Source organism: Leptosomus discolor, chromosome 21, assembly GCF_034619465.1.
Source record: "Leptosomus discolor isolate bLepDis1 chromosome 21, bLepDis1.hap2, whole genome shotgun sequence".
Classification (NCBI taxonomy): Eukaryota; Metazoa; Chordata; class Aves; order Leptosomiformes; family Leptosomidae; genus Leptosomus; species Leptosomus discolor.
Window position 1 is genome coordinate 6,984,598 of NC_141411.1, and position 27,072 is coordinate 7,011,669.

Here is a 27,072-nt window from a genome sequence, read left to right on the forward strand (position 1 = left end):
CAACTGTACTTTTGATCTGCAATAACCCTAATTTCCAGTAAGGGTGTCTGCTGGTGCAGCTCCAGATGGTCGTGTGTGAATCCAGAAGGCCATCTATCATCCTTCTCACTCCCAGTACACAGGAGAACGCTAAAAATCACAAACTAAGAAGCGCTGCCAGTCTGAATGTACTTGTCAGCTCTAGATCCGATACTTACCTCTCAATCAACGTGATCTCCTTACTTTATTAGCAGTGCCTGACAAAAGGAATTTTAGATTCAATCGTTGACACCTCTGATGATCTGAGCTGGCACCCCTCTCTGAGATACACCGCCCTGTTTCATCTGTGGAAGTGTTTTCTCTATTTAAGGTTAATGAGATTTGCAATCTGAGGCTCTTTTCAAGCTGGAATCCTTGCTTCCAAAAGCAGATCTCATCCGTCACCTTTGCTTCCCTTTCAGCATACCTTTACACACTGCCAGCATGATTTGAGCCATCATTTTCAAAACTCAAGTATTTCAGAAGTCTTTTTTTTTGCATTTCTTGTGCTCAAACTCACTCTGTATCCTGTCTAGACAGCACAAATTGAGTTTGTCCTGTGATGCTCATCAGGGTCTGATTTGACTTACAAAGTGGGGCATTAGTGCTGCTCCTCTCTGTGCTACAGCGTCTAGCAAACATTCAAATAGTTGAGATTACAGCCCTGAGCATCATCTCTGGGGATGACTCCACATCCTTTAAATTAAACTTAGTTAAACCTGTGCAAACCCCTACATAAACTCATTGATTTAAATTCTGACCTCATCAGGAATACATTCAGCTTCAGTTGAAGTCCTTAATAAATGAAGTTGAATCAATGTAAAAGTAAAATTAAACCAAATGAATAGTTTCCACTCAGGGGTCAATACTAGTTTTCTAGGTGCAATTTAGAATTCGCATGTGCAGAGTCAAGGCTTAAACAGTTCTTAGATTACAGCTTAAGATGAAATAGCTCGAGATAAATTTCAAGGAGAGAAAAAAGGAGTGGAGGAGAAAAAGCATGTACAAGGCTGGAATTTATTTCTCTCTCCTAGAATAAATTTAATTTGCAGTTTTGAAGTCTTTTTCACTTCCAAGTGTTTCTTTATTTACCTCTGAGTCTGCTGTAGGTGGTTGTTTAACTGTTGTTATGCCGAAATCTAAACCAAATACATCACGAGATTTTTTTAAACCACGTTCTTCCGAGGGCAAGGAGGGAGCTTCTTCTGGGGCAGACACTCTCTCAGCCACTTCTGGGTAGGACACCTGGTTACGAGATTTAAAAACAATAGTGTGTACAAGCAGAGCTGGGAGGCACGAGAGACGGGACACGGAGCAGGAGTCCTGCGGCAGCTGAAGCTCCAGCAGACCACGCCCGTGCATCCAGAACATTCCCAACGAGCCCAGAGAAAGCACCGCGGTCCTGTACGGAGCCCGTCACCGTGACTGACCGATGCAACAGAACCGACTGTAGTTTCCTCACGGTTTTTGCAACGACAGAGGTACACAGCAGTTCAGAGCTCACGCACTAACTGCTTTTTGCCTGCCCTCCTCCTCCCACGGTGCTTCAAGAGAAGCTGACGGTTTTGTTTACCACGAGCAGGGAAAGCGAACAAAGCTGACAAAGAGGCGCCACCTGACAGCTATCCCCCCGGGCTCAGACTTCCCCCATTTCGGCTTGATGAGAAAGCAGGGCAGACGCCTCACCACAAAGCGACAACCTGTACCTTATGTCAAAGGTAACGTACCTGGAAAACGACCAAGTAAAACCTTTTCTCCGGCGGGGAGGTTACACCAGGGCGTGAGGACAGGGACACGCACAGAGGTAACGGAGCCGCTGCTGCTCCCCAGAGAGCGGTGCACGCCTCACGGGCCGAGCTTCAGCCGGCCCCGCTCACGGCCCAGGTGCAACTCTTCGGTGCCTCTGCCAAGAGACCTGGGTCCGTTACAAAAATGGGACTTTCCTGTAGTGAGATTCAGCCTCTTGGCTGTGAAGAATGTTTTAGCTGTCCTGTCACTGCACGTTGCGACTACTTGTGTTGCTTTCAGTGCTCATCTTCTATCTCTCACTCATTTCTCAAAGCATTTTGAACATGTTTCCAGCGGTTTTTCACACTGAAATTTCAACACTATGTGCAATACTAGGAAACCGCTAAAATCAAGTCCACTGCAGTTGTTTCAAGGCTCTTCTTTCTCATTCTCTCAGCTTTTCAGAAGCCTTCTTATATTTACAGAATAAATTCATAATTCTGTAAATCTTAACTCTCTTCATACTCATATATGAATGAGCAGGTATTAAGGAAGCTGATTGTTGCACTGAACTCCAAAGCCAGCAAAGATGTGCTCAGACCTCTTTCACATTGATGAGCCTCTCTATCCTCCAATACCATTAAAAACTCTTAAGCCAAAATGAAATAAAAAGACCTAAAGTCATCAACAAACAAACCTGGTGAACCATCATAAACTAAAAAAGACAAAAAAAAAAATCAATTTTGCCTCTGAAACTGGAAGAAAACCATAAGCTACAACAGGTCCAAATGAGACATCTCTACTGGCAGCTGTTTGTACTCAAGAGATGCTTCTACACCGTCACACCAGGCAACAGCACAACACTCTCAAGCAGATGGGCAGACAGAGCTTTGGATATTTGTTAAGTTCAAGGAGGTTTAAGGATTTAAAGTGTTTTCACAATGCTGGGTGCAGAAAATCTACGTGCTTTTCAGACAAAAGTGGAACAGACTCATTTCAGAGCAAACTTCGAGGCATACAGCTCTGCAAACGAACAAAGAGGAGAAGGCAAACGCAAAAGGGCTTTACTGTGTCCTTCCTTAGGCAGTTATTCCTATCGGATTATGGCAATGGGCTCATCTATTCCCAGCTTACATCTGTAGGTACCAGAGAGTAAACAAAGCGCTGTTTATAATCCATGACACACCTATTATTTTTAAAAACCAGGCATGGTATGAACGTAGGAACACAGCTTGGGCAAAGGCTTCTTTCACCTGTAAGGAGGAACATCCAGCTAACCACAGGGCTGTCAAATGCACCTTCATCCTGAGGAGGTTGTGGAGCAAATCCTCCTGGAAGCTACTTCCACCACATGAAGGAAGCGACTGGGAACAGTCAGCAAGGATTTACTAAAGGTAAATTTTTCCTGACTAACCTGATCATCTCCTACAAAATGCTGAATGGATTAGAGGAAATCCTCACAGATTAGATGAGGGCACTGTGTTCTCAGAGAGTCTGTGGTTGATACCAAACTGTCTGGAGCAGCTGAAATGCTGGAGGCTGCTATGCAAAAGGACTTATCTAGGCTGGAAAAATGGGCTGATGGGCACCTAATGAAATTCTGCCAAGTCCTACCCCTGGGACAGAGTAATTCCTTGCAATGATACAGGCTGGGGACTGGCTGGCTAGGAAACAGCTCTGTAGAAAAATACCCTGGGAGTGCTGGTGGACATCAAGCTGAACAGGATTCAGCAGCATTCTGCAGTAAGGCCAACAGCATCCTCAGCTGTATCAGCATGTGTGTAGCCAGCAGGCTGAGGGAAGGGATTTTTCCTCCTCTATTCAGTATTGGTAAGACCACATCTGAAGACTCTGCCCAATTTTGGCTGCCCAGTACAAGAAAGGCAATGACCTACAGAAACAAGTCCAGTGGAGGGCTACCAAGATGATCAGGGGCTGGAGCACACGACGCACGAGAGAAGAAACGGCAAAGGTGATACCTTGCTGTCTGCAGCTACCCACGGGAGAAGTGCAGAGAAGACAGAGACGCGCTTCTGAAAGGTGCCCCGTGGGGAGACAGACACAAGACAGAGCACAGGAAATTCTTCTCAACGTGAGAGGAAGATGTCTTTTATCGTGACAGAGGACAAACACTGCAGTGGAAGCCAGGAGAGGCTGTTGGATCTCTGTCCTTAGAGATACACAGAAACGGGCTGGACAAGGTCCTAAGCAACCTGCCCTAACCAGACCTGCTTGGAGCATGAGGTTAGACTCAAAACCTCTGGAGGTCCCTTCCAACCTACCTGCTTTTGTGATTCTAAGACTTCCTCCTGTTCTTTAACATGCTCCAGGTCTGAAAGCCCAGCTTAGCTGTTGTTTACGATGGAAATTTAATTTACACCCAAACCGGAAATTTTGCTTTTCTTTTTCCCCTTATTTTCCTGATTGTACCATTCAAGAAAACAGGGAATTAAAATTCTATCACAGATACCTAGAAGTAACCTCAGCAGCAGCTACTTCCACTCCTCTGCCCCAACCAGAGTCAACAACACCTATTTCATTCCTGAGAGAGGTTCTCGAAACTTCTCATGAAACCTTCAACACCACGCTACTGTTAGCAAGACAAAAATATTTTGTCTGCAGAGTATTTACTGAGATCACCATAACTGCATTGCCAACACAAACTCATCTATCAGAGCTCAACAACGGTATAAAGCAGACGATCGCTTCATACGAAGCAGTTAATACAGAGGAGGGAGGGATCGTCGTGGGTTGTGGCAGAGGACAGAACGTTGAAGACCACGCTGAAGAAACTACCACACAGGAGAAACCACTAGATACAAAAGCAAAGTTGTAAACAACAAAAGCTTGTTGCGATACCAGCTCTTCTAGAGATTTTGCAGTTCTGGTTATGGTAAGTAAGAGGGGACGGGACAGTGGACATCACTTGATATTCTGCTCTACACTGAAGATCAGATTTTCCCATTTGCCATTCACTGGAGAACACGGCATGGAAACAGGGAGGTTAATTCTTTAACAATGACATTCAAACGTGTGCTGTTATGACTGCAATGGTCAGAATATGAGACAATCTGTAACTTATTTACAGCTGTAATGACAGTAAACGCTCTTTCCTTTAAAATCATTTTAGTCCATCAGATGCAAATTCGAAAAGCAGCGTTAAGCCTCATCAGAGAGGCCCAGGCACAGTTTAAACAGCAAGTATTGCCAAATCCACTGAGTGTCTCAAAAGATCATACACTGCAATCTAACAAGATGACAAAAAATCAAGTGACCAAACATTTGCTTCTTTTTGGCACCGTGGTGTGTATTCAAAAATCAAATTACCAGAATAGTACTTTTGGGATCTTAATCTCACTTCCTGCATAAAACAACCTACAAGGCTTCCTTGAAGCAGTACTGCAGTGGAGCCTTTCTTTTAGGAAAACCTTCTTTTTAGAAAATATCAAATCCTGGTTTAGACGTAGTGAAGAATCTACCAAAAGCTCCGATAAAACGTTCCAATGAATCATTACCTTCATTCTTTACAATTTGTAAACTTTTATTTCCTTTTCTTTTTTAGGCTGAATATTTCTAGTTTCACCTTTAAGTCACTGGATCTTGCTTCATCTTTTTCCAATAGGTTAAAAAGCCCCTCTTCCCCAGGTTAAGCCAGTGAAGAATTCAATTCCTAAACCTTTCCTAAAAGGGACTATGCTTCACAGCTGGTCACATGTTTCCCAATCTTCAGTCACTTTCAGATTTCTTCACTGAATAACCTCCCTGATTTGTGAACACAAGATGGTGAGAGATTATACTGGAAGATCTATCTAATCAACACGGGGTGATGTATTTATGTTACTAAACGACACTACCCCATGTCAGCTTCTGCAGCCAAGAATATCAGCAGCACCTCCAGCCTTTTTACATTACAGGGAGCTTGTCTCAGCTACCCACAATGACTAAATTTTTTATGTCATTGTTTCCAGAGATACAGTCAGGGAAACTATTAAGCACAGACCAGACACCCTGTTCTTAGATGTACTGCTTTACATACATACTGAACCACGTATTGTTTGTGCCCACCTTAAGAAGAAATCTAAATTACTCTGTTATTTTAATCACTAATTGGCAAAACTCCGGACAATTAGTGAATATTAGGGGAAAGCTGTGATTTTCTGTTTTCTTTCAAGGTTGCTGACAAAGTTTAGAGCAATACAAGGACAAGAACCAGTCCCTAAGGGACCTAAGCAAAGCAACTACTCCTCACTCAAAACTTATTTCATATCTTTCCGTTATCCAACTTTATACCCATTTAACGCGAGCCACATCAATACTATTGTTCTAATTTCTTACTGGTGAGTGAGCTACAGAAATATATTCTTTCTGCCCATCATCCACATATGCCTGCATTTTGCTTTCTCTGGGAGAATTCTGTAAAAGCATGTACTGAACACCCCTCAGAAAGGGTGTGAATATAGACCTGGCAAACAGAAATTGAGCTGTGCGACAATCTTAACTACAGTTCCTCCAATAACCAGGTTTTTATAAATACTAACATTTTCAAGATGTGTCTCCACCTTACTGAGCCCAAACTTGAAAAGGCCCTGGTATGAAGACCCTAATTTTTAAAAAAATATTTTCTAAACAGGATGCAAGTCTGAACACTACATGTGATTTATAAACACAAAGAGCACCAGTCTTCTCTTTGGACTGTGAAATGCTAAATTTTATCTCTCCTCGCAGAACACGATACCCTGACAACTACACTCACCACATCTGAAGGCAGATCTTGTTAGGGGCCTCTTTGCAGGAATTCAGGGTTTTGTTCACATAATAACATGTTTCTTTTGCCTGAAGATACCTCAACGGGTGTAACTGATCTCTGCACAGGGAGACTGGCAGACTCATCCACAGTAGGATGAGTAAGTCCTTTTAATCTTTCTTAGCTGCCCACAAACCACGTCAATGTAATCCATCTGAAAAACTCCAGAACTGTGCCTCAAAGCAAGCCAGCGGAGGTTACCAACACATTAACCTCCCTTTTTGCTTATTAAAAGAAGAAGTAAGAGCTTTGAAAGTCAGAAATTTTCACTGCTCTTGGCTTTGAAAAGCCTAATTGTGAGACTAAAATGTTCCACAGGCCAAGTTTTAGAGATTTCTCCTGTAATTTCAGGGAAGACAGATTGCTTGCTAGTACCTGCAGTCACTGGGGAGATGATGGTAACTCGCCTGGTGACAGGGGAGCGATCCACAGGTTCACCACCCCACGCACTGACCTTTAAGCACCGTGAGGAAGGAGAATTTTCTTCCTCTTCCTATGACATCTTGTCCTCTGCGAGGCCGTTTCCAAACATCACGTTTGATTTGGTGGGACTGTGCCCACAGATGGATGTGACCTCCTCCCAGACCTCCCGCTCCTCTGCCATTCCCTGCAAAACACTCCTCTGCTGCAGCACGACCCACAACCGCTGCGTGCACGCGTCTGTCTGTCTGTCTGTCTGCTGGGAAGCAACTGTGCAAGATGGAGCATTCTCCCTCTTACTGCCTGCTGGTTTTCTGTGCTGTTCTGACCTTCTTCAGAAAGCCAAGGATATTTTGAGTTCAATGGGAAAACTTGAGGCCAATAAATAATTTTTTAAATCCTCTGCTAGCCCTGTGTAAAAGAAACGCAGCACCTCAGGAAGCTTTGGCAGTGTTATGCAGGCAGGTGTGGACTCAGATGTGATGTTCCTCTGGCTGCCTTAGAAAAGCAGAACCCCCAGCTGCGAAGATCATGTAACAGCGAAGGTGGAGAGCAGCTCTGTGTGCTCCGTAAAATACATACAGACATATATCATAGCATCCAGACGAAGGTACGAGGAGCTATGGATTGCAATCGTGCAGTTCAGAAAGCATGTCTCGATATGCAGCTTGGAGACATCCTAAAAGCACAAAACAGGAGTTCCTGGTTTGTTTGTGAAGCACCGACTTGTTCCGCTGTAGTTTCTCCTCTTCTACTTCCTAAGCCACCTTCCTGTCCCCCACTCCACAGCGAGGCACTGCCAACAATTTCAGAGACCCGGGCAGAGAACTAGAGCGGGTCCATCGCCAGACTCGTTTCCAGTTTTTGCCCTCCCTGTTGATCCAAACTGCAGAAAACGCAAGACTGTCCCAGTGCACCTACAGTGCCTCACACCCGCTTGCTGCCTGCCCTCAAGAACTGCTCCGACCCCCTTGCCAGAACTCACCCTGCAGCACTATCCGTGTTCCAGATGTGCCACCTTCTCCAGGGAAAAACCCTGAGATTCTTCAGCCTCGTGACTTGTCACCTTCCACATTGCCCACACAGGGGCAAACATCATTTCACCTGACAGCCCACTTCTGTCACGGGCACGCGTAGGTCTGAAAAGTCCCAATCACTACCTGGATCACTCTGAGAAGCTCCTCAGGGCTGGCTTGGTCTTTGTGCAGGGAATGAGAGAGACTGGAATGGCACCAGTCGCTCTCCTTCAGCATTGGCATACGAAATCTCTTTTGCAAAGCACTGTGAAAATCACTACTGAATTAACAGCTAAATCAGACCAAGCCTTCTCATGTTGGACTCTGGGGGCTTTACCCACTCGATGCTAAACGTCCAAAAGAAGGAAGGATAAAGGAAATGCATCACAGGACAGTAAGTCTGAAAGTTAACGTAGCTACAGTGCTGTTGAGCAAAGCTGTAACGCAGCACTTGTAAGATCACATAACGTAATACAGAAAACCACAAGAACATATGCTACACAACCCATCCACTAGAAAAAGGAAAAAAAAAAACAACTCTATCAAAAGTCAAGACAGATTGTTCTGCTTTACAGCAACAGAGGTCACCATCACTTCATACCCAAGGAGAATCCTTCATGTGCTGAGACAGCATTGCACCCACCGTCTTCTACTTTGTTGCAACTTAATGTGGATAATTCTGTTCACAGATACGGATAAGAAAGGAAATTTCAAGTTCAGAGTGTCCTGGGAATAGTATGGTATCAGAGATTCATTGCCACTGTTAAAAGTCTTTGCAAAAGCTCTCAGAAACTTCAGGAAAACAATTCTGAGAAATGATCTAGTTATCACTCCAGAACACACAGAATCACTTAAAACTGACTTACAATGCTGAGGCTCTCAGATCTTGCAGTTAATTGGTCTTTTAAGAAAATTCACTACCACATGTTTCAACACTGCTTCAACCTCACTTCCCATTTCTACGAAACCAGGCTCTAGATGCCATAACTGTGAAAGAAACTTCAAAACACAACACATGCAACTAACAGACAGACATCTGCCTGGGATGACAGACAGCCCTGGAAAAGAGCTCTGAAATGAGAGCTGAAATCCAGGAGGGGATAGGGCCGGTACTAACGCTGGTTTACACCACTGTCGGGAGGAGCAGACCTGCTCTTGAAAGCGATAAGCCACCGTACCACGAAGGACCAACGCCTGACCAAGTCTGACGTGTCAAATGACAACGCTGGCGGGAACAGAAGCGCTTCAGGGATCCACATTCCTGAAGGCAGCCGTATCTTTCAAAAGTTGCAGGTGCAGTTTTATTAATTTCACGTGAAAATAAATCAGCTTTGTAAAAGCCTAAAAGAGGCTGCCACGAAGTCGTTGGGTCACAGCGCTTTTCAGCACGAGCCCCCCGTGCGCTGCCGTTTAAGAGCAGGGTGCGAGCGGTGTTCCCCTGCCAGCTGCTGAGGGGTGTCTTTGCAAACAAACCAAAACACAGCGCCACAGCCAAGGACCCGAGCACCCCGTCACACCAACTCCGGCAAACTAGTAAATCGGCATTTGATCCTAATTCAGGTAACGCTCCTCTCTAAGGTGCAACCTTAATCTCTGCAGCCCTCCACACAGCGCACGAACATCGAGTACTTCTCCCCCGCCGATCAGCCAGCACACCCCAAACCTACTGTTAGATCAGCTGAAGAATTCTAACGTGGCTTAAGGGAAGATCTATTAAAATCAACAAATACAGTCAATGTAACCATTCTAAATCCAGGAAATACACACATCAGCCGAGGCTTCAAGAAACCTACTTCTTTATGCATTCCGGGAATGAAATTTGATCAGAGGCCACTGAAACCACATTTACCGAAATGTGCACCCAAATGTGCACAGGAACCACGCAGACCCTCAGCACTTCCACTTGAAACACCAGGTTGTCCCAGAGACGGTGTCTGAGAGTGCGCTACAAAAAATCCTGACATTTTATCACACCATCACTGCCTTGTAATGAGCAGCCCAAAAGAAACATATCAACATGTTCTCATCTTTTTTTTTTTTTTTTTAATATTTTCTCATTTGGGGTGTTTACTCGGCCCTTGGTGCCCTGCTGCCTTTCTACATTCACGTAAAGAACCTACGTTTTTAATTCATGTATCTTATTAACACAAATAGGTTCAAAAAAGCCATTTCTGATCCTCCCTATGATCTCTACTATTATTTTAGTCATACCCTTATAAGCAAACACTTACGCTTGACCTAAAAGGGATTAAATGCTAATCTGTACAGTTACAGAATTCATCAGATTTTACGCATACAGACATTATTACAGCGAAACAACCAAAACCTTGTCTAGTTTTGAATTCTGCTTCAAGAGCATCACACAGCCAAGCACACCCCCACTGGTCCACACAGTGAATTCATCACCAATCTCTGTCAGACAACGACTGACTCATAACTCGAATTACAAGTGCTTTATGGTATTTCTTTAAACAGTACTAAGCAAAGTTTTAAATGTGTCAAGACTGACTAATTTTTAAAGACTGTTGCCCGCAGTATTTCAGCTGCTTAACCATTATGGGAAGGAGCTATGACTATTAACTAGAAGCTGATGTCCTTGTCAAAAACACGGCCGCAGCCTAACAGCAAAAATGGGTCCAAAAAAGACGGAGCATAAAAGGCAAACCCAAGAGCTGAACGTTTTACCTCACTGTCTGGGCTGGGCTGGATGACTTCCCAGGTCTGAGAGTCCACGTCGTAGCAGTGCAGCTCATTGGGCAGGGTGTTGTCTGCAGCACCACCAAACACGTAGAGATGCCGGTCGAACGCAACCATGGTGTGGCCGTACCTTCGCTGTGGAGGAGGAGGGGAGCCTCGAAGTAAGTGCTCGGTAGGAATTCGGGTCCAACTGAGACAGTAAACACGAAACAGTATGGTTTTTTACAATTCTTTTCTGCAAAGGAAGTTTTCTAATGTTCAGATTGTAAGAATAAAGACGAGGAGCTCTATTAGAGCACTTACTGAACCGGCATGAGAACAGACCACGACTAATCCTGCAGATTTCTCAGAGAGCTACATCAGGTCCATGTCTAACTTCTAACTGACACTGTGATAAAGGCAACACGGTTCCATAACCCAGATGTATTTATATAAACCCCGGCAGCTCACAGACCAGACCTCGGGAAGGAATAGGTGATCTATTATCACCCGTTTTAGCAGCTGACCCTCCTATGGACAGGGCACCGTTCTGACACCACAGCCCACTGTGATAAGGCATTGCTTGGTCACGATGACAGCACGATTTCAGCCAAGGTCTGGAGGCCACCAGCTGTGGTTTCAGTTGTGGTTCCACCTCAGCCAGTAACCAGACCGACCAGGCTGCCAGAACAGACCAGTACGTCTGTATTCCCACCTTCTGGCACTTTCATCCCATCAGCGGGGCCTCGCTCTCAGAGCAACGGTCGACACTTTAAGCAAGTCACACAAATGTCTCAAACTGAATACTCAAGACTTTAAAAAATACTTGGCATTTTACATTTCCCAGTATCTTGCTATGTACTGGTATTTCACAGGACCTTTGTCTGGTTTTGATCAGGTATTCGTATAACCACTTTTAGGAAGGGAACCCTTGGCATCCCACTCTGAATACGCTAAGATTCACACTGACTGTTTAAAGCGAATCTACTAAACTTCCTGTTCGTCTGCTGAAAAAGACCTACCTAATGCACATGGCAAACAACCAAGTCCCATTAAAACAGTCCATATTTTGTCTTATCTGCCCTTCTCATCATGACATGCAGTATTCTTCCTCAATGCTCTTAAGTATGTGCATTTCTCAACTCAAGTAGTCAAGGATTATGTGGATTTTGTGCGACTTAACTGTCTACACTTACATCTTTTCCTTGAATTCAAACTGAAAGAGATTATTGGTAATCTTTGCTCCACTCTGGCCGGAGAAAACAAACATCTTGTCTTTGCAAACAGCTACAGGAAAATTACAGCATGAAGGAGGAATTTCACCGCTTTGTTCAATCTGAAAGACAACGAAGTTCAAAATTAAAAGCGTGTTACTGCAGGGCACAACCACGCGCGCCGAGTACGCTGCGGGAGCACGCCACGCGCCGGAGACAGACAGGCCACATGGCAGCACCCTGTGCAGACAACCAAGTCCCTGTAAATCTGGCTACAGGTAATCAACTAATGCTGTGCTTACACGTCTGCACAGACTAATTTCACCGTGGATAAAAAGGGTGGGAGGCCACATTTCTAAAGCCCCTGATACTGTAAGGATCAGGGCTCGGATCTTGATAGCCAGCCAGTAAAACTCCCAGTTCACCGCAGTGGTTAAAGTGGGAAATGCAGTCCCTTTTTTTTTTTACAGGGGGCACAGCAAAGCCACCACGGGTAGTCTGTGTTCACAGATTCACAAGGAAAAATCACACTTTCATACGCACTTGGTTTTCCAAGTACACAAACAAAATCGAAGTTGAACTCTTTCTTTCCACCTGTGTGACAAACACATCCTGAAGAGAGAGCAGTGCAGTCCGGCACAGGAAGTTTTAAATAATTGTGTATGAAGACCAAAAAAGACAACTCGAAGTGTTAGTTGAAATTAAAGCTTCTTACCTCTTCCCAGCATGTGAGCTCTCTATCCTGTAGGCCAATTGTCCACATATCATTTAACCTATTATAACACAAAAAATGTTTGATTTGAAACAGTTTGTTTTCAGTAATTTTCAGCTATGGAGTTGAAAGGACAGAGATCCTATTTTAACAGCATTCCTTCTCCTGCACAGGAAGAATCTCCCACCAGCAGGAAAAACTACTATAAACTCTGTCCTATACCGATATTTTATACACCACCTCAGCTTGTTTTGGCATCTTTCTGGTCACAAGTACCAAATATACCACACTTAACAGTTACACAGAGCAATTCTGCCCGGAGCTTAAGGATTTGAGCTATTTAATCTTCAGGATTTTTACAGAAAAAAGTCCTTATTACCCTGCCTTCTTCTACTATCCCTGCTAACCCCTGAGGCTGACCACAGTAATTATTGATGTGGCTGAATCCTACCTTGAATACATAAAGGAGGACGAAGCGGGTCACCTGACACACCACTGACTACTGCACATCTGACTACGCTCTTCCCAGTACAAGTTACAGTAACTGCAGATGCTTCCTTTGTTCAAATCCGCCTGGAGGCTCATGTTCCACAGAAAGACATTTTTTAATGTGATTAGGCATATTTAACATAAATTAGACAGCTCCTCTCACCCAATCCCTCCTTCCAGCTATCCAAGGTCCTTGGGGAACTTCCTAAGCTGGAACTGAGTGATTCCAGAGTCCTGCATCTTTCTCCAATTCCTCCTCCAGAAATAAAGAAAAGAGCCCATCTGTTTTTCCAGTTAACAGCGGTTCTTCTGGAGACTTTGAGGAGCTGGTAACTTTTCTGCAGATCCTCCTCGGAAGAGGAGGCAACCCAGCACACTGAGGCAGCTCCTAGTCTGTGACAATCCCTAGATGCTCTCACGATGCAAATACTGTGCCTCAACATAAAATACTTCTGAAGTTCATCAAGACAGAAAAAAATCACGTGTTCAGAACCAATTCTGCCCTGATAGACTACAGCAAACATGAAGAGCTGCCAGCTGGGACAAGGCACCAGACTTTCCCTAACTTCTCAGTACCACTCGTTTCCAGCCTCTTCCCATCCAAAACCTCACCTCCCTTCAACCTAAATAATATCATGTATTTTCAGAGAAAAAGCTGACATGTTGTTCTTAGTTCTGTCACACGACTTCACAGAAAATCCACGCTTTGTTCTACAAGTCTCCAGCAACATCAGGAGGCCTGTGGTGGGTATCTTTTGAGAAATGCTCATTTGCCAAATTTCAAAGATCATTTAGCATCTTTACAACCAAGAAAGCTGTCAAACTATGCAGCCACAGCCATTCTCAGTCACCACTCTCAGCTTTTAAACACGCACTTAGTTGAACATGAACTGGTGAATTGCAAAACCGTACTGCTCAACGACAGGCTGGGTTTTGCAAAGCTCCAGTGATGTGTTTAAATCAGCTGGTGTATGAAAACGTCTCTACAGAGGTGAAAAGCGAGGGACTGGGATGTTAGAAAAGCACCCAAGGAGAGAACGATCCCACCACGTACCGCGCGTTGCCATCGTAGCCTGCAAAGATCCACAGCTTGTCACTATACACTGTTGCGCCGTGAGCTGACCTGGCAACTGGCAACCTGCAATTGGGAAAATTAAGGACAAAAATTCTTAAATCACCTGCAGAGGTGCCGTAAGAAGGATCTGCCAAAACGCACATGTAGGAAGAACAAAGCCTCCTACACAAAATGGCTTCAAGCCAAGAAATTGCTTGTCAAACCTCCTCAAAACACAAAATAATTCGATTTCTCTTCCCCAATCTTTGTTGCTTTTACTAAATCAGCCAAGAAGTGCTGAACAAAACCGTGACGCCGCAAGGCCAGCAGGTGCAACGCCAGCTTGCCTGAGGTCACTGGTGCAGAAAGCACACTTGTAACTGCGGGGAGAGACAAGGACGTCTGAGTTCGTAAAACCAGAATTATTCTCAAGAAATGCCCAAAGTTGTCAGAATAACCAGAAATTACTAACACGGTCTATGTTCTAAAACATAACATGCTCATCAGAGGTGAGCAACAGTAACTCAAGAACGGATTGTGCACTCCTCGTCCCTTTCTACAAATCACAATCACAGATGTTCCCTTCCCTCTCCCCAGTAAAATCAGCATTTCAGGAACTTCAAACACGTCATGAACTGCAGGTAAGGACACAGTATGTCCCACCCGCGGGGGCGGTGAACACAAAGCAGTCAGGTCAAAATCAGTGTCACGGACAACATCCTGAGCGTGCACAAAGTCAGGTTTAAGAACTAATGTGTAACTGGTTTTGATTTTTGCCTTGGAAAGCTGAATCTCAGGAACCTGTGTTCAACAGATCCAAACATGTATCATCAACCCATTTGTCTGCTTCTGAATTTACTGGTGTGAACACACATCACCTTACGGCGCTTCAAACAAGTGCGTGCATTCCAGAGTGCTCCAAGGAAGCCCAACTTTGATCAGAAAAGAATGTGTAGATTTAACTACAAATAAGCTTCAAATTGGTTTCTGATAAAACAAATTGAAACTATGAGGAATCAACAAATTTCACGCTATCCTTGAAAAAGAAACAATTCAAAAGAAAAAATTTCCTTTGCTCCCATCCCTTCTGTCACAGAAATGAAACGTGAAGAATGGATTTTGGTCAAATATAGCACACTCTGGAAAGGAGGCCTCGCAGAAAACCTCCTTCAGAACAAAAGGTAGTTTTCAGAAAACTGTAATCAAGAAAGTAGAGTAGAAATTGTCCTGCAGCCTTAACGTCAGCACTGTAACTAATTCTAACAGTGCCATTTTAAATGTCTGCTGAGTGATGCTCATGTTCCCTAGAAGAGTGGGGTAATGGTGCCAGCTCCTTACCTTCCTTCTGTCTTCCACTCTGTCCATTGTCCAGTTGCAAACTTATATTCAAAGAGATCATTTTTATTCTTCAGGTTGGAATTGGAATAAATATCTCCAGTGTAGCCACCTGGGCAACAACAGTTCCATGAGACTCAAACGCAGTAGAGCACGCACGCTTCTAGTCATTATATTAGAAAAAACGTCAGTTTAGATCGCACAGAGAGAAGGTGTTCGGCTAATGGACTACTCCAGCTGGGAGACTCCTCCTCCACTCCTACGCCTAAAGAAACACTATGGTAATGAGTTTCAAGTCTTCTCTACTTTGGACAAAACAGCAAAAGTATTTCCAAGCTGAAGTTGAAATCACAGTCAGCCATGAAAAATACTGGGTTTGCTGCTGAGTAAGATCTGTTGACGCTTCCTAAAAATATCTCATTCCTTCTTCAAAACACCACCACCAGCATATTTATCGTTCCAAGCACGCACAACCGTAATCTGCCGCTGTCTTACCAAACACAAACATGCTGCTCCCGTAGACCACAGCTGAGTGGTGATACCGCGGTGCTGGCGGGGTCCCCGTGGTAAAAGCCCTGCACAACATTTAGAACAGCAGCAATCAAACACCCTTGCCATGCTTCAGGCACTCAGAGCTACTGTGCAGATTCAAAAAAAGAAACAATTGCTAAAAAGTTATTCTTGTTCCTTATGTTCCTGAGCGTTTTCACTAGTTTTGGTTTCTTAATTATACTGTCTCAGATGTTACGACAGACTCAGCACTGCAAGTGTAAAAGGTTACAAACAGGATGCTCCTGAAATCTGTTTGGCAGAGACAGCAGGCGAGGCACAGGTAAGACACCACAGTCTAGAGCAAAGGAGCAAAGCAAAGACATCTGTGAGCCCCCCCTTAGCCCCTTTCCTGCCCTGGGGGGCTGCAGCAGACCAGCCCCTCTGCCCGCGCACCCTTTCAGCACTCAACCACGGCTCCCCGTCCGTCCATCGCTGCGCTGCCCAGCATCCCCCCGCAGGCCAGGGCTGTGCGGGGACACTCACTAACCTCCCTGACACCTCAGCCACACAACGGGCCGGCAAAGGTCCGCTGTGAGAGCACTCGGGTGGGGGGCGATGCTCTGGTAGAGCCTCCAACCCCCACCCCTGGGCCCGAGGTGCTGAGGAAGAAGAGGCGTCCACCAGCCCCGTCAGCCGCCCCCGCGGGCCAGGAGGGCCCGAGTCAGGAGAGCCGCGCACCCACCTGCACCACGAGCAGTCCTTCACGTCGAAGCGCAGCAGGTCGTTCAGCATCGTCTTCCTGCGGGGAGGAACGGCAGAGGCGGCTGAGCCGGGCCGCGGCGCCGGCGGGGGGCAGCCCCGCTCCCCTCAGGCCTGGCCCCTCGCCCCCCCCCCCCCAGGCCCGGGCCTGCTCCCCTCGGCGCTCGCTCCCCGCGTTCCCGCCCTCTCCCCACGTGCCCGCCGTGGCCTCACCCGTTGTCCCCGCCGAAGACGTAGATGGCGTCCCGGTAGGCCACCACGGTGTGCTTGCTGCGCCTGCGGGCGGCAGAGAGCGGCGGTCAGCAGCCCCCGGGACACCCGCCGCGCCCCCCGCCCCGCCTGCCGTTCCCCGCTCACCGGGCCCCCACGAACTCGTCGCAGGGCGGGAGGCGGCGCCACCGGTGCACCGTCTCGAAGGGCCCGAAGTTGAGGGTGAGGTACTCGACGCTGTCCGAGCAGCTGTGGTCGAAGTCCACGCTCGGCGCCACCTTCGAGCGCCCCGCGCCGCCCGCCGGGGCTCCGGCCGCCGCCATGGCCCGCGCCAGCCCCCAGCAACCGCGGGGCCGCCCGCCGGACCGCGGCTGCCGCTCACCGCCGGACTACGGCTCCCGGCGCGCCCCGCGGCCGCGGCTCCCGGCGGGCGGCTCCTCGCCGCGGCTCCCGGCTGCCCCCGGCCGGCGGCCCCCAGCATGCACCGCTCCGAGGGGCGGGCGCCGCCGCCGCCGCCGCCCCCGGCGGCGCTGCGAAGCGGAAGGACGCGCGTTCGAGACCCGCGCCCGGCCGCAGCGGTGCGGGGCAGGGCCCCCGTCGGGACCGAGGCAGCAGCGGGGCTGCCTCCGTAAAGACTCAGCAACCAGGCGGGGTTATACGGTAAGAGAGTTTATTCGTTAATACAAAAACCCAAACGAAGACCAACACTTGGGAATAGGCACGAAGTCCCGTTGCAGAGCCCCAGCGAAGCCGCTCACCAGAGACATCCCAGTCTGCGGCTGGGGGAGCTTCGTGCTATTCCAGCGAGAGCACAGCCGGTGTGCAAAACACGATCGCTCCTCCCGTCGGAGGAGCTGGGAGCAGGACTTGCACGTGCCAGGCACCGACAGCAGCAATGGCTTGTGCCCAGGGCGGTGCGGTAGCCTGCCTCCCCCCCTTCGGCTTCACTCACTGCAGGTGAAGAGGGAGCTTGTGTTTCCTATTGGGGCGCTAGTAACCTTCAGGACTATTAGTTTAATTTCTTCTAAACAGCAGACAACACATAAGAGGGGTGCTCTGCACCTTGCGCCCAGACCCATCATCGCACAGTCCAGCCTTTTTCAGCCCAAGCAATCACCTTGTTACTGCAGAGTTGTTTCAGCAAAGCTGACACCCCTCCAGCAGACACAATTCCTGTTTAAAGACACATCATGGAGCAGTCAGAACTTTGTTAGGAAGAAGGACAGCGGGAAAGCAGAACAGCAAAGGAGCGGCGTCAGTGTGAGCACCCCTAGGACCACACAGAGGTCCTTCAAACCACCTCCCCTTGCACACTGTCACACTCACATCCTATTTGGCTTCTTTCTAGGGGAAGCTTGAGTCATGGTATTTCTTGGCAAAAAGCATCCTGCACAGCATGAGGTTGCTTGCAATAGAGCTGCTGAACACCCATGGTGTGCCAGTGCCCACCACGCACAGACGGGACAGAAGCAGCTCCAGGTCCCAGGCTCCAGCTCCTGTGCAGCAGCATTGTGCCCGGCCAAGTCAGGCTGCACCCGAGCGGATGCTGCAGGTGGGAGAGTGCACAGCACTAGTTCCTAAAAGCCACTTATTCCCCAGTCTTTCCCTTCAAACCAGCTGCACTCCTGGAAAAAACCACTGATCCCTGCAAATCACAGCACTTTCTAACCAACACGCTGATGGGCTCCAACAGGAATGCTACAAGACACTGGCCCATCTACTTTTTGGACCTTGCAATTGCCAAGAAATCCTTGGATTTCTCAGTGCAGGATGAGGAACAGGATCAGCAGTGCTAGGTTGGTCTCATTTTTCCTGGTCTGGTTTAAATCCACCATCCGACTTACCTAAGCAAGCACCACTAAGGCACGCAGCAGTCAGCTCCCGCCAGAAAGCACACAAACCCCACCAGCACCTCCCCACGAGCCCTGGCTAACCAGACCTGAACACGCTTCGATTACTGCTGACACCCTAAAACTCACCCAGATGCTTCCAGATGTTTGGTATTCACTTACCTCCAAGAATGGACGACTGGTTTTGAGCTGCCAACGCATGGGGCAGGAAAAAGATGGTCCTACCTCTTCCCAGGGCTGGCACTGCTTGCTCTGAAGACACTCACTTGATCTTTCCTGTACAGCTATCAGGAGACACCACTGCAGCCACCTTCTAGTTGGGTTTCCTCAAGAGACTGCACTGTTTAGTTTAACTTGTTGGCCCTTTCCAGTGAAAGGTGAGAGACAAATGCCTCAAAACAAAATTCCTAATAGACTTTAAAAAATATATATAAAAAATCATGTCTAGGTAGAAGATGGAACCACGATGTTCCCACTGAAGGGAATATCACAGCACCAAGTTTAATTAGATGTTCTTACACACCAGAGAATCCACAGGGAAGAAAGATACCGTGACACAACTGCACAGAAACTTTTGATCAGAGCTTATACCTCATCAGACACACACACACACAGAGATCAGGCTTCAGCTTCTGCTTCTCACAGAGCTATTCATACAAAACCACTGAGAACCCAAGGATAGTTCAGATCAGTCTGCAGTGAACGGCGGGGATTCCCCCCTAGTTCTGCCCATTCTCAGGCACAAGGTGAGGGGCTGGGGTGGGAGAGGGGAGCGAGGTCTGCTTCAGAATTCAGGGGGTTTTACCATTTCTCCCACACATGCTAAACAAATTGTGCCACCTTTGTCTGCTAGAAAGTTAATTTTTTATCACCTCCCGGTAAAAAAGTGAAAAGCTATACTCCAATAGACCAGTAAGATACAGAGTTACTCCAGCTTTTTGGAGGTTTTTAGATACAACTTCGAAACATATTATTCCACAAAGGAACAGCAAGTACCTTTCTTAAGAAAGGAAACTCTATAATGGGTCAGCCTTTTCTTTGAAGCAGAAGAAGATGTATCCATTACAGGACTCCCTTTCTGTCCAGATGACTCCTGTGAAATACCCTAACATCCTCTGGGCTGCACACACAGAAAGTTTCCCAAGCAGAAATACGTCTTTAAAAAGTGACTTCAGGAAACAAGTGCAAGTTCCTTTTCAATCTGTTTTATAAGAAGGATACCAATGTACATTTTAATAGTTTTATTTTCATTTTCCCCGAGGGGAAACCAAAGGCAGAGAGGTGTTGTGAGATACATCACGCTGTTCTTACGGGTAACTTGGTTTGCAAATGTTATTTTACCACTCTATAAAAATACACACAGGAGTGTGAAGGAAGCAAAGTAGTTCAGAGTGGCTGTCATGGAGCAAATATGTTAAATACAATCAGGTTTTTTTTCCCCTAAAAATTGTGGCTCCTCGTGTTCCATAAAACCAAAGTCTTTAGTAGCCACACGCCACAGGAACAGAAATTTAAGTGGTAGCTTCCTTTGAGCATGTGCACACAAAAGCATTAGTAAAGACCTGCTCCCATGAGGCTGGACAGCAGATGTGAGCAACGAAGCCCCATCCACAACAGGAAAGAAGATATGCACTCGGTTTTATTGTCTCAGCTTCCCATCCAAACACCTGTGAACAGGTTCCACACCATTCAGGCATCTCTGATAAGAGTCTGTAGTTCTATAAAAAGAAGTCACGCTGTAAGACCAAGATATTTACCCTGTATGTGTTATGCAAGCGCGAAGAGGAACAACCTTCCAATTTCTCAAGATACATCCAAGCAATCTGTAAGTGACCCAATTCCTTTCTCTGTCCAACTGTGCTGAGGGAAACTCACAGGTAGAGACAGTTTGCTTTTAAAAATATTAAGGACACATCTTTTTTATCTTTAAGAACCTCCTGGAAAGTTACTGTGGAAAATGAAAGTGCTCCCATGGTGAGACCAATGTGCAAAGCTCTACTGACTTCTGTCCTTGCTGCTTTCTTAGTATTCCTTCCCTTAGCAGATTCGTGTTAAGATGAGGCTCGATACATCGCAACGAAGCCGTCATCCACCTGTAACAAGCAGGCAGACACTGGAAAATGTTTTATGTTTAATCATAAAACGTGGAATAAGCCAAAAAAAAAAATTGTTCAGATATGATTGGTGTGGTCTCTCGGGTGGGTTTAGATACCAATGGCCTGTAACACTCGCTTTTCATTCTCATTGAGATGGTCTGAAAACATTGCATAGCAGGGCTGCTGCGCAAACTGACAGAGGAAGTCAGTGAGATAGGCCTGAAAGGAAGACAGAAAGAGGCAGTCAGCATCACGTCGCTTTGGAAGTTCCGTTCCTTTCATGTATCAAAAGATAAAGCTCCACATGCACCCAGTAAGACAAAGGGATGGCAGGGAACAGACAGGAAGGGTGGCAGCAGAGGGGAAGGGCCAATAAACGGCTGCCGGGTGGTGGTAAAAGGCAGGAGCAAAGTATCATACAGGGACTGACTGGATGGGACCATCTCCAAGTGGAGTACGAAATACTGTCACGTTCAGTTTCCAATCTACTCCTGACGTCAGCAAATAGCTGTGAAGCTCATGGGTAGAAAAGTCTCATCTCTGCCTGTTCAAAAAGTTTTGTTCATTCACATTTCCAAGTTATAGCTATTGACCCGATAAGGAAAAACAGCTCCAGGCATCCTTGGGGTACTCAGCACTTTCCAAAGCACCCTCGGGACAGCCATCGGTAACTGGGGTTTCCAGCATTTTACAGTTTTGTTAAAGTACAACATACAAAAACGTAAGTTTATAAAGAAAGATACGAATCTGATTTAAAAACCACCCCAACTCATTCTAGAGCATCACCTGGAGATCTATTTGGTAAAGAGGGTCCTTTAATGCATCTGGATCGTCCTCTTCATCATCTTCGTAGTAATCCTCATCTGTCAGAGGCAAATCAGCAGGTTTTAACATCAAACAGAGCAAAATACCTCAGGAAGTACTCTACTAGACTATTGTCGAAAGCCAAGGATCCAAAAATAAATAGTTTCAGCACTGCTGGGTAAAAAAAAAAAAAAATTGTATCCAGAATATTTGTTCCTGAAGTTCACATGGTTAGAAAATACTAAACCCCAGAACAGGATGGGTCAGCAGGGGACACGCAGGTGAGATGAGCACACACGGGCTACTAGACAAGCAGGTTGGTTAGTTACGTGCACTATTATCTTACGCCTTAACCTTACACCAGGGTGACACAGTCCCAACTCAGTGCTGACGTAAGCAGCCTCCCTCATTGTACTTGCCTGTCAGGTTCCCCCTTCTAAGACTATACGCAAAGTGGAGAGCAGAGGAAAGGAGATGATATACCTGCTCCATCTTCTTCATGCAGCAACTATTTCTCAAGCTCACCCCCCAAACAAGCTCATCCACTTCTACGACACTGTCACTCCAAGGTCACGTCTACGTCTTTGAGCAACAATTTTCTCTTTAGAAGAAATACCCGCATGAACCTCCCAGCAATGCGAAGCCTACGCAGCGTTTGAACTCTCAGGTGAAAAATGGAGTTATTTAATCACCGTGTTACTCAAACACATGTCCCCCTCTGACAGAAAAAGGTCCTTATTCAAAATCCCAGTGTAGGATTTCCTTCCCCTTGCCTGCAGCCTCTGTCGAGCTGCTGTCAAGGAAAGAAAAATTTGGCTAGGATGTCATCTACTCTATTTTCGCTTTGAGTAAGCACTTAAAGCTGCTACTTACCATACTTGTTTGTGGAAAGAATATCTGATAAGAACTGTCCTGCTAAACCTTCATCTTCATCCTCATCTTCTTCCTGATCTTCCCACATATCATTCGAATCATCTGTTTAGGAAAAAAAAAAATTATAGAAATAATCAAAATCCAAGAGGTCCGGCCTGTTGATCACTCTACAGGGGACTGTGGCTTTCAGGCAAACATCCCTGCTTGTGTAGCTGGATGAAGGGAACCACCTGCAACCTTTACTGTCCTTTTGGGATGAGCGACTCAAGAACTGGAGCTACGCACAAAGCAGCAGCGAGAATGGATGCTTGAAGTAGGGAGGAAGAAAGGCAAACCAGAGAGAGCAAGAAAGGATCATTTTATTGGCATACAGTCATATCCCACCTTCCAAACTGGCCCAAAATAATTTTCAGGTATAAAAATGCACAACACTGACTGATCTTATCCTCTAGATCACTATTTAAGCCTTTATAATTACAGGTATACTATTTATTATTGTGAGTTTCTTATTACTATAAATGCTTCTGAAGAGATTACAAAGTAGATTTAAGCCATGCAAAGGGAAAAAGCAAACCCAGTATTTTACCTTGGCTCCAATCTGCAGTTGTCTGTCTAGATGCATTTGCCTCCATTGCATTAGAGAGTTCATTTATTATTAATTTTAAGATTTTTACTAACAAAGGAATGTTTGTCCAGCGTTCAGGATCTGTAAGAGAAGAAAAACACAGATTTACACTGCTTTTAATTAAAAGTTGTTAAAAACCAGGCCTTTTTTTGTTGTGGTGGTTTCTTTGCTTGTTTTAATTTTACCATACATTTAAAATGCTCACATACAAGCAAAACTTCTAGGCTGGGAAGCAAAACGTACTGACATAAGAAAGAAGAAAAAGAAGAACTGATATAAAACCCCCAAACGTTCTTTCCGTATACCTTCACAGCCAGATTTCCAAAGATCTGAACTGCAGTATCAAATCTTGCCTATTTTGAATGAAGAGAAGGTATGGTTAAAATCTTCACAGCTGAATGAATTTGTGAGTTTACTCAATGAAATCATAGCTACAGATGACTTCATGAAGCGTTCTTCTCTGAAGTATATTTACACACCTAGCAATGCTTTCAAGCACGAGCAGTGCAGCACTCCCACACACGGCTCTAGCCTTTCTGAGACACCGTAAGCTCCAACTTTTCCTCACCAGTGCTCAAGGATTCCATAGGGATAGCTAGATGGTGGTTTTGTCCTTAATTTCAGAAGTAAAGATCCTATCAAACAAAGAAACTGGGAGCACTGGTTTTAACTCTTATTGGTATCAGCATTACTCTTAGTTCAACTCAAACGCTGGCAATTACCTGCCTGACTAAACAGTATCTGAATTTGTTGGTCTGGTTCATTAAAGCAAAGAATAATAAGGTGTCCTAGGTTACAGTGTAAAATGTGCCAAAAGGAAAAAAAAAGTATTCTATTACCATCTTCAGGAGCTGTTGAGGCCAGGCGGGGCGGTGCTCCCTGCCTCCCCCCTCTGGACTATCTCCTGTCCATGGGCACAACAAGGCCTTATCGCCTGACCCATCGATCACTCGCTCCTGGGCTATCTCCTGTTCATGGCCCATCAAGGAACTGCCTCACGACTCCCCATCCCATGGTGAGATGCTCCGCCCGGGGGGAAGGAGCCAAGCAGTCCATGCCAAATAAAAACTGAGATCTGGAACACCCTAGCAGCCTTCTTCCACTGGATTCCCAGTGGAGCTTTTCCCCCCACTGGAGTTCCAGAGGACAAGAGCTACCTACCTACCACTGGACCTTCGGAGGAAGACCAGACCCTTTTACCTGATCGCTGCTTCCACAGAACTACACCCATCGCTTCAGGAGGACGGCAGCCAGCACCTTATCGGACTGCTACTGCCCCCCTAACAGGGTGTCAGGTTGTATTCCTGACTCTGTCAGTGTAAACCAGGGGGTTGTTTGTTTTTCCCTGCCTTGTGTTTTATATATATATATATATATAAGTAAAGAACTGTTATTCCTATTCCCCATATCTTTCCCTGAAGGCCCGTTAATTTCAAATTATAATAATTTGGAGGGAAGGGGGTTGCACTTTCCATTTCAAGGGAGGCTCCTGCCTTCCTCCCCAGACACCTGTCTTTCAAACCAAGACATAAGGTAGCAAGTGCTTTGTGACCACTACTTACCTTTTACGCTCCTAGTGCTTTCCCCTGTTTATCTCCCTAGTTCTCACCTTAGTCCTTTACTGAGTGCTGCCCCATCACTGCAAATCCCCTGAGCCTACGACAGCTGAAGGCTCGAGGAGCACCGAGAGCCTCGATGGATCCGTACGGCCCTCACGTCCTGTCCACAACTGGTCACGCACGAGCTCTAGCACGCTGCAGAACCAAGGTTTTGACTGATGGCTGAGGACAGCGGCTCCCCAGTGTCCTCCCTCTGGGGCTCAGGGCTCACTGCCCAGTGCTCTCTCTGATTTCATCTATGAATCTCTAGGCAGTAACCTCCAATTAAAGATTTTGGGTCCGGCCAATTAAAAACAAGGCAAGTCTTATGCAGGAGACTGGCCAAGCTCTCCCTAAAAGCTATCTCTAACTTGCTGAAATCATTGCTGATATTTGTGAAAGTGTCTCATTGAAAAAAATACCTTTTTTTTTTTTTTATATCTCTGCGTTCGCTAAAAACACTTTCCTCTCAGAGAAGCTACCAGGCATCATGAAATTATCAAATCCTATCTCATTAGATGGAACACGATGACGCAAAATAGCAGTGAATAACTTCCTATCCCATAATCACCTCATCCATTTCAACTAAAACAGAGACATCGGGAGTCTTCCAAACCAGCCTTTGGCAGAATTAAGGCAAATAATGGATACGTTAAGTACACTCTAAAAACAACGTGCACCTTCTGCAGGAAGTACCTCCCACAGCTTTGTGTGATCTGCAAGATCTGTTTTAAGGCCTTTCATAGCTAACAGGAAAAAACCCTGTTAAAATCAGCAAAATTATTTACTTACTTTTGGCCGACTTTGACCGTGTCCGTATTCCCTCATCCATATTAAATATTTCTTCTCCCTTTACCCTAATGTCCTGAAGTCGCTTGTCATCTGTGTTGATGCCGTACTGAAGGAGTTTACACAATGCCACAGAGCTGGGGAGCAGGGAAGAGGAAAATGACAGATCAGAATTTCCCTAGACTGTCTGGTTTTCACAGTGAGCTGTTAATAGGGAACCCATCTCCAGAGCAGACACTCTAGATGCCCTTTTTTCTACACTTTTGCCAAGAACCAGCATTACAGAATTTTCCAATTTCTCCTGCTTTACGTCAGCATTCAAAACTTGACTCATCTCCTGACCTGCACAGCAAGCTGGAAACTCAGAAAGCTTTGGATTAAACACTACCAAACACCGCATCAAACAGCGCATCCAGACACTGAAGATTCTTCAGTTCAGAAGGGCCACGGGGTTAAACACGCTCCTGAAGCATCACGTGATGATGAAGATGGAATTAAGTGGCAAGAAAGTAGTAATTTGGTTGATCTGCAGCCATGAACACCTCTTCTACTCTTCTCCAGTCTCAAAGCTCTTTTTCACTTCTGGTCCTTCACAGCTCTGCTACGCTCAACCTTCTAGTTTGCCCCTTCAGTACCTTCACGTGTTCTTTCCATCTCTGCTGCTCAGATTTCTATTCAACACTTTCAAACCTTCTCCAGTTCCAGGCTGTTTCCAAGCCATGCTGAGGATGACTTTAACTACAGGTAAAGGCCACCAAATTATGCCTCTTAAACCTCTCTCCTGGCTACACAAGTCTCAAACTGAAGTTTCAGAGCTCCATGGAACTTGTTCTTTTCGTGCTTTCACTTCACACCCTCTTTCTCTCCCACACTAAGGCTCTGAGTTCTCATGCTGCTGGTTTGGACCCAGATCTTACATGCCACCCCCGAGCTGCCCAAAGTTTTCCATCCTTTCATCATGCAAGTCAGGAGCAAACAGCCACTTCTTCAACCTGCCACTCACAGGGACGGGGACCGATGCACACAGAAGGTGTCAGCTATCTCCACGTTCCTTTTACTAACTCTCTGCAAGAGGGTCCTCTAGGCAGGCATTGCTTTTCTTCAGTACACAGAAAACACCCAGCCTTTTCTAAGGCACCATAAGCATCACTGTAAATAACCCAAACCAAAGTGTTTAATATAGTCTGGTGCCCTGCCAAGTCATCTGCACACAAACAGCTCTAATCTTAGACAATACGGAGACAGCACTGAACAACAAAGTTTAACCTCATACTCCCGTCTGCGTCAGCCTTAGCTTTTCCCTGTGGCCATAAGCACTCTCAGGGGATCCTGTAGACAACGCTGCTCTGTCAAAACAGGGATAAACCACTGCTCTTAGGGATGAAACAGACCGAGTGTGACCAAAACCAGCGACAGATCCCCAAATCAGACTGCCTCGTTCTGCACGATCGTTCATAAACTTCCATTTTAAATATGTTTTTTTCTTATTATTTATTTCATAGGCTATTTG

General features: G+C 46.0%; 2 protein-coding genes across 2 annotated transcripts in view; both read right to left on the bottom strand.

Annotated features, from left to right (window-relative positions):
* The window catches only part of LZTR1 (leucine zipper like post translational regulator 1), a 35,227-nt gene extending 17,977 nt beyond the window's left edge, over window positions 1-17,250 (bottom strand). The window contains exons 1-9 of the mRNA XM_086476420.1: window positions 17,075-17,250; window positions 16,931-16,993; window positions 16,701-16,757; window positions 15,962-16,041; window positions 15,470-15,578; window positions 14,132-14,215; window positions 12,592-12,649; window positions 11,859-11,998; window positions 10,672-10,873 (exon numbers count right to left, since the gene is read on the bottom strand). Of these exons, the coding sequence (XP_086332546.1) occupies window positions 10,672-10,873; window positions 11,859-11,998; window positions 12,592-12,649; window positions 14,132-14,215; window positions 15,470-15,578; window positions 15,962-16,041; window positions 16,701-16,757; window positions 16,931-16,993; window positions 17,075-17,250 (969 nt within the window). The remainder of the gene's footprint in view (window positions 1-10,671; window positions 10,874-11,858; window positions 11,999-12,591; window positions 12,650-14,131; window positions 14,216-15,469; window positions 15,579-15,961; window positions 16,042-16,700; window positions 16,758-16,930; window positions 16,994-17,074) is intronic.
* Window positions 17,251-20,003: 2,753 nt separating this feature from the next.
* IPO9 (importin 9) overlaps window positions 20,004-27,072 on the bottom strand; it is a 40,900-nt gene continuing 33,831 nt past the window's right edge. Inside the window, exons 20-24 of the mRNA XM_086476403.1 lie at window positions 25,566-25,699; window positions 23,137-23,256; window positions 22,551-22,652; window positions 21,660-21,736; window positions 20,004-21,092 (exon numbers count right to left, since the gene is read on the bottom strand). Coding sequence (XP_086332529.1) covers window positions 20,982-21,092; window positions 21,660-21,736; window positions 22,551-22,652; window positions 23,137-23,256; window positions 25,566-25,699 — 544 coding nt within the window. The 3' untranslated portion in view covers window positions 20,004-20,981. The remainder of the gene's footprint in view (window positions 21,093-21,659; window positions 21,737-22,550; window positions 22,653-23,136; window positions 23,257-25,565; window positions 25,700-27,072) is intronic.